At 40.6% G+C, this 13229-nt stretch overlaps 1 protein-coding gene across 1 annotated transcript; it reads right to left on the reverse strand.

Annotated features, from left to right (window-relative positions):
- Positions 1-226: 226 nt before the first annotated feature.
- Positions 227-8936, reverse strand: opn3 (opsin 3). Its single transcript, XM_084948777.1, has 4 exons — positions 8474-8936; positions 6241-6560; positions 1535-1786; positions 227-1002 (listed from the first exon to the last, which is right to left on the reverse strand). The coding sequence occupies exons 1-4, from the start codon at positions 8790-8792 to the stop codon at positions 727-729; spliced, it is 1167 nt and encodes a 388-aa protein (XP_084804903.1). The 5' UTR covers positions 8793-8936; the 3' UTR covers positions 227-726.
- Positions 8937-13229: the final 4293 nt, after the last annotated feature.

A 13229-nucleotide genomic window follows, 5' to 3' on the forward strand; every position in this document is an offset into this window, starting at 1 on the left:
TAAGGAAAACCATTCATTAAATCTATTCGTAGCTGACAGCTCAGGAGGAAATGAAAGGAGCGTGTCACAAAGGTCTTAGTCTCATTTCCTCTTAGTCTTCAAGTAGGGCTACTCCCATCGTCCTAATACATACAAATCTACCAAGTGTAATTTCACAGTGACTGATCTTGTCACACTTGATATTTACATTGAAATAAGATGAGCTTAAGTAAACAGGCTAGATAGCTTAAAATAGGGTCTCTTTATTGAATCCATACACAGTAATGTCAGTTTGTGCATTATGGGTTATGGCTAAGAATCTAAGGCTTGTATTCCATTATACACAGTTGGGTACCAACCAAAAAATGAAAATGCTACCACATGTTAAGCCAAACTCAGGTCCTCAACTGCCTTTCATATACTCAACAAAGTCCTACAGCTGTCACATATACTGTATGGCATATCTGACAAATGCGTGTGAGAAAAATACCACCACTACTACATTAAGTTACTTATATCACAACAGCCGATGTTAGATGAGGATGTCAAACTTTCATACTACTCAAACTGGTTCATTTGAGAACTTGGGCTTACAGTTGGGTTTATACATGAAGCTGTAACCAGGCTGTAACCACGTGTGGACACAGAAACAGCCAGGGAGGTCAGACAGGATTATTTTGGCTTGGAGTTGTATGTTAGGTCCTAAGGCATACGGAGTGGTGGGGTGAGAAGTCCGGTGTTTTTGGCTCACAGTGGCCTCACTTGGATAACATTGAACTGCGTGGAGTTTCCAGCCTTGGAGGTCACATCTAGGTGCTGGAAGTCATCGCTGGTGATGATGAAGACGATTGAGGAGGAATTGAAGGTCACCCTCTTCTTGGGTCGCGCCTTGGTGCTGCTGCACGTACTGGACACAACGATCGGTCGGATGGGACGCTCGATCGGAGCCAGGGGGCGCTCTTTGAGGTTGCGCTGCAGCCAAGAGATCCGGGAGCAGAGCAGCTGCAGCAAACAGCGGCGGAACTGTGGAAGAGAAACAGAAGCAAAGGCTGGTATTTAACAACAGCCTCCTTTCTTCACTCATTAGTATGTCAAACACACAAGAGATCAGCCTCTAGCCAGCAAACCAAGACTAGTGGTCCGGACCATTTCACTCTGACATACAAAATAAAATTAATTTTTATGCTCACCATATTAAGGAATGGAAAAATATTTTTAAAATAGTGACATTTTGTGGAAAAATATTCCTGCAATTTGCTACTTAAAGCTGCATTTACACAAGAGGAGACGAAACCGTCCCCTCACATTGAGATGCTATCGATTTGTTGTGTTTGTCCATATTTAATTATAGGTCAGCTGTGGTTACTCTGGGGGAGGGATGACAAACTACACAGCAAGCGGCTATTCAGAACTCTCAAGTGAAATATATCATGTATTCTAGACAGCAGCCTAACCTGGGCTGATTTTTGAGCAGCAACACAAAGAGATTGGTGCTGGAGCGGTAGCCTCGCCCCAAACATTTAAAAAAAGAAAGAAAAATAATTTGATTACAAACCTTTCTGCTCATAAAGACGTAAATGAGGGGGTTGTACGCCGTGCTCGACTTGGCAAAGAATGATGGGATGATGGCAAGAGTGGGAGAGACCATGCTCTTCCTGCCGAAGGCCTCCATCATGGAGACGACAGCGTAGGGTGTCCAACAAACCAGGAAGCAGGTTATCATCAGGAGAAACATCACGGCGACTTTCTTCTCATAACGCAAAATCTTGATGATTTGAACCGTTTGGAGGTCTTGGAGAGAGCGCAGCTATAAGAAACAGGACAGAGCAGGATGCTGACATGATGGGATATTTCTTTATCAAGCAAACAAGTTACAGTGACACTTTGTCATAAAGTAAATTTATGTCATAGTCTTTGATTTTGTTTGTTTGCTTAGCCTCATTAGTTTATTCTACTTATCTAAGACAATTTTATGTTCTTTGGGGGGGATTAATCCTAATTTCTACCTGCTACACCAAAGTAATTTCTCAACTCTGGGATATATATCAACCTGTGCTGTATTACTGATCTCCCCATTCTCCCCTGTCTTGTTCCCTCAGCAGCTCTTCTACTTCGATAGTCACATTTCAGTGGTTTTTATTCAGTTTTTCTTTGTTTTATTTTTTATCATCCTTAGGGCTTTTGTCTGTGTTTCATCTTGGGGCCTGTTCCAGGAAGCAGGCTTAGGCAAAGAGACGGTTATTTAAACTCTGGGTCAGTTACCATGGCAACAGACTTTGTGAACCTAACCCTCTTGCCGGTAGGATTTGTACAACAAACCTCCCCTCCTGCTAACTTCGCAGGAGCTGCTTGTGTACATCCATATAGTCAACGTCAAAACATATACCAGAACAAATTAATCTGCAGCTTGTGTCCAGCTTTCGACTCAGATTAAATCAATTTAAGCTCTGTGTCAGGACGGCTGTTATTTGGAGTGGCCATCCCGGTTCTGTGTCTCTTGTGGTAAATTTATTGGTTTAGTAGCCACTTGGATGGATGGAAGGATAGTTAAGAAACAGAAAGTTAGTTTTCATTTTCATTGGGAGTTCTCTCTATTTCTTTTTATATTTAAACACACCCAAAGCTCTACAGCTGTCAGGCTAGTTTACTGGTTACAATAAGATAGATTACATTAATTTCCCGTTTTATCTCTCTTCTCCTCTTGAGAGTTGTATCTTAAGATGTTGGTAACATCGTAAAAGTTGTGAAAACATGATAATGCCTTGGTAACAGGCTGGGTTCACGACACTGCAGATCAAACCTACCCTTCAGCTAAAGAGATGTGATGATAAACAATATAGCTATTCTCCAGACTCGCTCAAAAAAGAACACAGCAGTTGAACATAGACGTGAATACAATATTTATGACTTTACAATTTGTGCTCTTTTTCTTATTAATCCACAACCTTTTGCATGCTTAAATTCTATTGTTTCTCCAGGCCTTCACATATCTACAATAAGATTTTCTTTCTGTAGCAAAGCCGGCCAGCTGCTCTCATATCAAACCAGAAATAGTCTGCAGGGTACTGAGTTATTCCTCTTTGAAGATGTTCCCAAAATACTGTGACATGTGACAAATCCACCCAGGCCTCTGAGGTGCTCCAAGAACACAGCAGCTCACACTTCCTGCATGATTGTGCATATTTAAGAAAGGAAACTGATGCAGAAAGGCTTGGAAATCAGTTAGTCCCTTTCTCATTTACATGTTTCATTACAAAATATGCTGTGTCACTTCAGCAGTCATCTCCTGAATGATGACTGCAGATTCCTTCACAGACAAAGTATTTTTTCGTGACATTATTAAAATAAACTGAACTCATATCACTTGTCCTTTGCCACAAGAATTTAAGGCAATGCTTCTAAGAAGCACAATAGTGAGTTTTCTGGATGAGTTCTAGCGTACAGGACAGGTCCCAAAGGCACAGAGGAATGCAATGATAAAACAGCCGTTAATGAAAAAGGTGTGAAAGGCAGCACTTAACCCTTTAAGGTCAAGGAGTGTTTTTTATTCAAATGAACGCCGCAGAGTCTGCATTTTCAGTCTCTGGCTAAAGGTATAAAATAACAACAATAAAAAAACAAAAACTTTTGCAACAGTAACTGAGTTTAAGTACTAACAATTTGGGAAGCTATTGACTAGTATGCTTACTTAGCGTCTGGAAGTGACGACTTGTTTGTTGTGGCTTCTTGACTAAGACTTCCTGTTCCATTCGCCAATCACAGTTTGTAAATGCCGACCATTTTTAGGGCATTCGACTAAAGGCCCAGTGAGCTTATACCATGGCAAAGTGTCAATCTACAATCCATCCCACACATTACAATAACCTGTGAAGTGTGATGGACTGTGAGGTGGAGCCACATGACTGATGTTCTGTTTTAAACAAACTAAAAATTTAAATTGTCAGATGTCTTTTAGATTAGATTTCACTCAATGCAACCCCTCAGCTGAAACTACACAAATATTTAGTGATATTCCAATATATCAGCCAATACTTACAAAGTAAGTACATAAACAGATTTCCCTAATATTGGTTATGTTTCCAACAGTGAAGTCACAGAGAGCTCTCTGGTAGACAAACAATGCAATGCCAATACTCATAACATGGTTTTCCCCTGTCTTTATTACTTTTTTTATTTATCAGCTGCTATAGAAGCTGATACTAATTGAATATGTTTGGCGTATCATTCGTTCTATTGGTGTGAAGTCTGCAGAGTTCAGTTCAGCATCTTCTACTACAAAGCTGCGCTGTTGTAATGTCTGCAGTATGCAGTGTTTTGGCATTGTCTTTCTAAAATAAGCAAGGCCTTCACTGAAAAAGATGTAATCTGGGTGGGTACATGTGTTGCTCTGAAACCTGTAGATTCGTGGTGTGTTTCCAGATCTGCAAGCCCCATAACACCAGAGGCAGGCTTTTAAACTAAGCACTGAGGGACGCTCTCCTCTTGCTTTTTTGAAAACAGTTTCCATGTTTTCCAAAAATAATGTCAGATTTTAAGGTTGCTTGACCACGGAACAATTTTCCATTTTGCCCTAGTCTATTTGAAATTAAATTTAGGGCAGAATAAACAGCAGCATTTCTGGATCATGTTCACATATGGCTTCTTGTTTGCATGACAGAGCTTTAATCTGCACTTGAGGATAGCATGGTGAAATGTTCACAGATAATGATTTCTGGAACTGTTCCTGAGCCCATGTAACAATTTACATGACAGAACATTTCAACGTTTTCAAATGAAAACGCATCTTTTTCTCTCTGTTTTGGCCTTCCGTCCACACCGAGACGGTGTTTTCGGTCAAGGAAGACGCAATGTTTTGAAAACGCTCTCCAAAGCAGATACATTTGAAAACGCCGTTTTCACGTCGCAGTGTGGACAACAAACCCGGAGCCTTTTCAAAAACGATGACACATTTTAGTCATGTGACCAATTAAACTAAGATAGCGGAGGGCATTATACGGCAGTTGTTTTGTTTGCTCTCAATTTTGACAGCCCTATTAAAGATTAATATCAGTTTGTACATGCTTCAGATAGCTTTTCTTCAGATTTTTTAATTCTCATTCGCTTTTGCAACTTTGTACTTTTGTGTTACTCGCAGCAACAACTCCACCTCATTGTTAGTCCATTTAAAAAACGCTTTTCCTCGACATTTTGCCGTGACGTTTCAAAGAGCCGGAAAGTAAATAAGCGGCAGACAGAAATCAGTCAGGTCGAATCGTCTTGCGTTTCACGCATGCGCAGTACTGGAGCATAAGCGTTTTCGTCCGTTTCAATCTGGACGCACAACTCTGTGAAAACGACTGAAAACGATAGTTGGACGCAGAGCGTTTTCAGACGAAAATGCCGTTTTCAAATCTATCCGGGCTAGTGTGGACGTAGCCTAAGATGGTGTTTTTATACCCAGTCATGTTTATTACCTGTTGCCAGTTAACTTAAGCAGTTTCTGCTTAGGTAAGCTGTTGTTCCTCTAGCTTTTTCTTTTTAGTTCCACTTTTTTCTCTTCTTTTAAACAATTGATTCGTCAATTTGGAGATCAAGTGATGACATTGAAATATCCTTTGTAAGTTGGTATAAAACGCTGAAATGTTCTTTCGTTGCATGTGATGAACTGACCTCAAAGTCAGCTGAAGTGGAAGTCCTGCGACACATCAGTGCTAATTCATGTGTAAGCTGAAAGACAGCGACACTTCAAGTGTCACATGAACTGAGGTGTTAGCACTCAAAGCAGCTGGAGTGTGTTTACACACTGGAATTTGTTGTCGGGTATAAGAGCTGGAGTTTTGTTTTTGTATTGTTCTCTGATGTCTCACTTTTATTGTACATGCTTGCACAGTTGAGCTGTCAGTTATAAGACAAGGGAAGAAAACAGCAGTGAAAATTCAAGTTACAGCAAAAAAAAAGATGTTTCAGGAGTATGACCCAAAAATAAAAATGTGTTTTGTGCAAAATCTTAAAACAGCTGAAGTCTACTATTCTGGAAGTGAGAAATAACAACATACAAAACTCTACATCAATAAATCGATAAGCATCTGAAATGGGGGTTAATATTTGAATAGAGATGTATTTTTGTGGGGATGTGTACCATAAGTTTCGACCGTCGTGATTAATGTTTTGATAGGCTAGCCTTCATTTACAATCCTATGTTGTTCATTCAGTTTATTAATCTTATTGTTTCTAAGAGAAGCAAGCAATAAAAAAACCCAAACAATCCTTTTTATTCCTTACCCTTTGCACTGTATACAGGATGTTCCCATAGCAGTAGATCATGACACCAACAGGCACAAAGAAACATGCCAGGAGGAATAAGAGGATGAACGAGGCATCGTTTGGGTCCTTCGAGGTCCAGTCCAGAGAGCAGCCCAGCCTGTGGATCTCTAGAGTGTAGCGGTTCCACCCGAGCAAGGGAGCACCTGTCCAGGCCAGGGAGTAGAGCCAGATGTGGGCGATGGCTCGCCATGCCCAGGGGAAGTCCACCACCTGTGCATGGACCACCCGGATATAGCGCTCATAAGCCAGGGCCGCCAGAGTCATGATGGAAACGATGCCTGGCAGCAAAGGGAGAGAGACAACCACACTGAGTAATGCAGACCGCGCACTGCAGGATCTGGGTCAGTGGCTACTCAGCGTGTCTGGGTTGAGTGTACATCGCACTCAGTGTAAACACAAATCTGAACATCTTGTGTCTGGACATCACATTCAATCATTTTGGTGCAAAACCCTGTGAAGATGCACAGAAAGAGGCTCTTGACTCCTACGCACACACACCTTTAGGACCCGCATCTGCATTACACAGCCTGCTTTTACCATACCTACTGAAGTGGCTTGTGTGCATAGCTGTCGCTCTTTTGTTCATCCTGTGCATCATTTTACTTATAAGCCTATACGGCATGCAATCTTAAGAGCACCTCTTAAAGCCCTGGTATAGCATCTACAATAACTTTGCTGAAATTAGGTCAATATGCCAGGGAAAATATTTTTAGTCAAACTTCATCATACACCCTCCCCTAACCTATATACATGTACAGCCAGTTATGTAAGCTCAGATAGGTTTATTATTCTTTTGTTACATATGAATGAGACAGATACAGCATCAATAGGTGGATGCACAGATTACAAAGGGAGACGTTATATAGTATGCGCTAAGTTTGAGCCACAGCAAACCAGCTGAAGGAAGGACGTGCTTGGACAGAACAGCCAGGGCTTACTGCTGCAGCTCCTGTGGCCCTTTGTGTGTCAGTTACTGAGTCACACTTAAAGTAATGTGCAAAGAAGACATCTTATTTGTGCATGGATTATTGGAGGGCACACGTACTGTCAAGCCAAGGGGGTTATTTTTATATACCTCAATTGTAACAGTATGCTCAGTGTAAGCAGGTTCTCTGGATTTGCAGTGCTCACACCCACTCAAGCCACGACAACCTGTATGACCTTGAGTTTTTCACATATCAAATATCACATAGAATCCTTCCACCCCCCCCCCCTTTTGACAAGGGGGAAAGGGAGGTTATCTAAGGGTCAAAGAGACAGAAAGCAGCATCTTCTCTCTTCAATGCCACTTTATTCACGAAAGACTTGATCTTATATAAACTGTTATATCAACACTATCTTTGTATGCCTTTTGGTTCTGAATTCTCCTGTGACATGTACATTGCAAGCCACAACCACTGCTGCAGTGCTGCACACCGGTCACAGGCGGGCAGTGTGCCCTTTGGAATATGTGGAAAGAAGACAATGTCACTTAAAGGACAGCAGGATGACAGAAGTCCAGCTGGTTCGCTGGGTTTCATTTGCTGAAGCGGGAGAAAAAAAAATAAAAGAAGACTTGGAGGCTAGCACTAATGAGCTCATTACCACACATGAGTCCTGCTGAGCTCTAATTCCTACGCTGGTGCGACCCAGACAATGACCCTCAATGTTTATTCACACTTCCCAGATGAATAGACTTATGCTGGAAATAAATGGACACTTTTGCAAACATAGAAGGGCAGGCGCAGGGAGGTGTCAAAAGATTCATCACTGTATGATGCAAGTATAAATACAGGAAGAAAAAAATACACAATATAAAGCTCAGCATAGCAGCTAGATATTACTACAGCTCATCATAGGGAGGGACTGCATGGTTTACTCTGTATTTTAATACAATTGAAGAGAGGAAATTTGCACAAGAACTCGTAGATAAAGTGTCATTTGAAAAAAATAAAAACCCCCAATTATATTTAGATTTATGTTACTGATAACGTCCTTCATACCTTCCTAGTGCATTCTTTGTTATTAATGAGCTTCTCTCCGCCTTCTGCCTATTTACACTGAGCCGCTATTTCCTTGCATATAGTGCGAGACACACAAAAATGTAACAGGGTTAAAGAATTATATTTGTAAATTATTTTAATTAAAAAATCATTAAATGTTAACACATGCTAGCATAAACGATTAAATGACTTTATTTTTCTCCTCTCACCAAATAAGCTGTTGCTGAAGCCGTCCCAGATGCACGTCGACTGGCTCCAAATCCATCCGCCTTTAACGCACGAAGCGAAGGTAAAGTTTATTCCGATGACAGAAACTAGAAAATCGCTCAAACTTATGTTGACCAGCAGCAAATTGGTAGGCGTCCGGAGTCTTTTGAACCTACAGTAGAGTATTATGACAAAGACGTTATTGCAAAAGCCGAATACTCCGATAGTCCCAATGGTAAAAGCGAGAAGTTTGTAGGTGCCAAGTGCGAAAATGTAATGTTCTGTACTTCTCCCGGCTCTGGTTTCGTTAGGGAGATTCATTTCGCGGATGGAAACTTGGTTTCCAGCATTGTGCTGCGCGCGTCTCTGGGCACGAGAGGCTGTGCGCTCGTCGGCGCTCCCACACCGGCTCCTCGCGCGCCGCTAATTCAAAAGCCAACCTGAGACTGCTGTTTGCTGAAACTAGGTCAATATACCAGTGACAAGTCAGACCCAACAGGAACGTCAGGCTTCCTTTTATACTTTCAAAGTAAGACTTTTTGTATTTTTAGGTCTATATTTAGGTCTACTGAGATTAGGAGTAATCTTAAAAAGTAAAACAAAGACATACATGTTGAAATAAAGGCGTTCTTTCTTTCTTGAATTACCTCATAGCTCAAACTGTTAACAGATAATGCAGCTGACCCTTTAATTTGACTTGTGCTTTCAATCCACCGCTTTTATTTTGAAATTAAAATATCATCTCAATCTCCAGGTCCTGACAGGCAGATGAAACGAACCAATTTAGCAAACATCAGCATTACTTACATGCCTTTATTTTACCCTACTTCTATTTCCGTTTAAGGCCTCCGCATGTTTTAAAATGGAAATTCATTTATGACTTTTAATTGAGGACTGCTGTAATCCAATTAAAACCCCAGATTTCTTGTGACGCACATAGGCTAATTATATCACAATAAGTATAATGCAGAGCTTAAAATTTTTCTCTTTGCCCATCATCTACCAGCATTAATTTCTGAGCTGTGGATGAGGAGGGTTGTTAGGAACACACACCCAGACTTCACAATCCTGTGGTTGGGCCTACCTCAACTAAGGGTGTATTGTGAGTAAAAGGTCAAAACACTGATGAGGAACACCTGAAGTCATGTCCCTAACACCTGCTGGTAATTGATTGAACAGTAATCTTATGCCTGACAGATTAGAGAGGATGGGGATGTTCTCCAACTGTTTTTATATTACCAGTGTAAAAAGGGGTAATGATGAGATTTCACATACATGCTTATATTCTGTATTGTGAAACTTTTCACACTTAGAGTCTCACGTGCACTCGAAACCAAATGGTGACAGTTCATTAACTGTTCTGATTTGCCTTTTTTTTAAAACAAATGCGTATCTGTGGGTCCTGTGACATTTTGAGGTGGTCTTCCTCCACCTCGTTTTTTTCCACAGAGAAATGTCACTGTGCTGCTGAAGCGCAGGGTTCCCACGGCGACGTTGTTTGTGTCTGACCTCGTTTCTCTGCGCCTACAGGTTGATTTAAAATAGCAGAATTCTCTTTAAGACGTGGGGCTGTTGCACAGACTGGAAGTGCTTAAATTGTGCAGTTCACCCACTGACTCACTTGCTCACGTGCCGTTCATTCACCACTTAAAGGTTTTTCATACAAGGCACAGAAGGAGCTTTATGTTCCTCCTCCATACAGCAGGGATTTATGCCACAGCTCGACTCTGTAATAAAATATGTTCTCCTTTCTTGCCAAGGATATTGTAAAGGAGGGTAAGTCGTAAGCCTGTGATTATTACTTACACCCATCTCCCCCTTAAAAACACAGTAGACTGAAGAAGAACTGTGATGCAATTGTGCTGTTATGCTGGGAAACAGTGGTCCATCAATATATTGTTCAGACCAGCAGCACTTGAAATTAAACTATTATCAATAAATAGGTCAACAGCATTCAGATATAGATATCTAGTTAAGTTTTTGTTCTGTGTAGGCATCCTTTTTATGTTTAATCTTATTGCTTTTACTGCTATCCATAAGTATTTAAATTTAGACAAGTCTTTAATGTTTTTTCTCCTCTTTTTCTATCCGATCAGACCTTCTCTCTTAATTTAGCGAGAGGCCATATGTTTAATTAAATGGAATCCCTCTAAAGGTGATCTCTGAGCATATTTCAGCAATGCACATCTGCTTGAATGTACAAAATCACCCACTGCTTTTCTCCCCGGAGATGCAATTATTGTAACGCTACTCTCACTGTGCTGGGAATTAGCTCCATAATGAACTTTAAAGTAGCTTTTTTTCCCCTCTCCGTCACAAACATTAGCACTTCAAACATGACAGAGCTCTATCTCTGGCAGTTCTACCATCACTCAGACATCTATAAGCATCAACACACGCTTCCTGACTCTTTCCAGTCAGGCTGCAGCGGTGAACCCGGCTACCCTCCGGTGTCTTTTAGAGAAACCCGTGTGGGGCTCCAGAGGTGATATTCAGACCCTATGAGCTCGTTCAATCATTACAACTACTTTCATGCATGGCCACACGGCTTTTGGCAGAAATAAAGCTGATTGCTTGCTGACTTTTTCTTTTTCTTCTTGGCCTTCTGAAAGGCAATTCAAGTAATTTATTCTTCACTCAAAATTACAGTCCTTATCTGAAATGGACAAAGCAAAGTCCTGTAGCGGGAAGTGGCGAACAAGAACAACACACAAAAGTGTAGCCTTTGAAATACAGAGATGAGGGGGGGAAATGCAGCTTATAAGCTCCTCTTTCTTGCTATGAGTTTAAAAAGAAAATGAATACTCTCATGTTTGTATTATATATATGAAGAATTAACCGGCAGACAATTAACCTAATTGTGTGTAAACCTGGTAGACTTGATGGATTGTTAAGACAGCCAAAGTAAGCTAGAAAAACAATTGTCCATAAAAGTGTTGTACAAATGCAATAATCAAAGCCACAGCATATAAGCTCCGTCTATGTGAAACTGTGAGTTCACATGTTATTGTCTCTTTTTGTCACTAAAGTCATACAGACCTGTTTACCTGTTAAAGCCTTTCAAAAACATTTCAAACTCTTTGCTTTGTTCATTTTCACACAGCACTTTTTTTTTCATTATGTTTTAATTTTTTCCCTCAAAGAATTTTAATTTCAAAGCCATTAAGTATGGTTCTTTGAAGTTATTAAACAACTGATGTAAAATTAATGTGAAACAGCTTGGCTTAATGAACTCGCTGCACCCCTACTTGGGCCTTCCAAATGTGATTTCACTAAAGGGGGAAGCAAACATTGGAACCCTGATGAATATGCATCTACACACAAATATTAACTCGTTTAAAGATAATTCAAAGAAGACACGTGCTCATTTTAAATCCCCTGTTTTCTCCCTTGCATACTTCAGAGTTTTATTAAGCTTTGTGTAGCTTATTCTGGGTCTTGGTGCAGACCCTCAGTTCCTCCCTGAAACAAACCATTTTAGCTCCGCGAGCTAAAACACTCAAACATAATAAGTGAACAGTAGTGCGTGTGTCTTAGGTGATCATATTAAGGATATGTGTTCTAAATGACATCATACAGAGCTAAGAGTAGAAAAACTGTCCTAAACAGAGCATTTGGAAGAAATTGAAGCCTGAATCCTTGGTGGATAGGGATTGCTTGTAGCTATACTTATTTCATTTTATCTAACTGTGGATATGCTTAATACAATAATTCACCATGACATGAATTTATGAAAAGGATAATAGGTTAATTTATGGATTACAGACCTGTTAACACAGATTGTTTTGTGGGGCCAAGCAATTTACCTCGGCTGCTCTTAGCTCCGAGCACAATATCTAGTGAAATTATTGAGGAGAAAAACAGCCCAGTACTTTTGCAACTAATGATGTTCATTTTTTTTTAAATAATAACTCACCGCATGACTAAAACCCACTGATTATTTATTTACTATTGCTTTGACCCAGATGGGCAATTTGACGAGTCAAAAATTCAGATTGTCTGATGCCACAAACAGCTGTCATGTATGACGTGGCTCCTGACTTACACTCAGCCCACATCCACTGCTGCAACAGCTGGCGTCTGCTCATCTTGTTAAATAGCAGAATAAAGCATGTGGCCAAAACCAGGTTCTCTCTAAAGGCCGTGTGTCCCATCATCCCTGCCCTCTCCGAGGGATTAACAGAGGAGAGGATTTGAACTTGGAAGTTGAGGACAGAGCATACTGCAGCTTTAATACATTGCTGTAGATGCAGCCCATTCTCAAGTTTAAAAAAGTCTGCTGTCTGTGTGTTTTTTCACGTTTCCAGCCTCGTTCTTACAGCTAAAATAATTGTTCTCTTCTGTCAGAAATAAATAAAAATGTTAGCGTCACTGGAGAACAGGGATGTGCACGTGTGCATGGCGACACGGTGATAACACGTCATGAGTCTTCCTCCTTTAAAATCTCATTTTAACGTTTCACAAGTCAAAGTCCATGTGCAGCTACAAGGGCAGCCAGAATTAAACTCTAATCGCAGCGAGTCACAGATTGGTGGGCTCGATTCTGCCCCTGCAAAGAGCAACTTAATTACGGCGGGCAATTGTGGCAGCTGAATTCGAGAAATAATCTTTTAAAGGGATTCTGAGGAGCACACTTTAGACTGACACACTAACCTCTGTGGTGCATCCTTATTGCGCTATGAATAATTCATTACAGTAAACCATAGCTTGTCCTCACAGTAATTGGATAAGATAGACATGTGTGCATGTGTGAATGAG

This window comes from Perissodus microlepis, chromosome 13 (genome assembly GCF_051167445.1).
Source record: "Perissodus microlepis isolate ML-2025 ecotype Zambia chromosome 13, ASM5116744v1, whole genome shotgun sequence".
NCBI lineage: Eukaryota > Metazoa > Chordata > Actinopteri > Cichliformes > Cichlidae > Perissodus > Perissodus microlepis.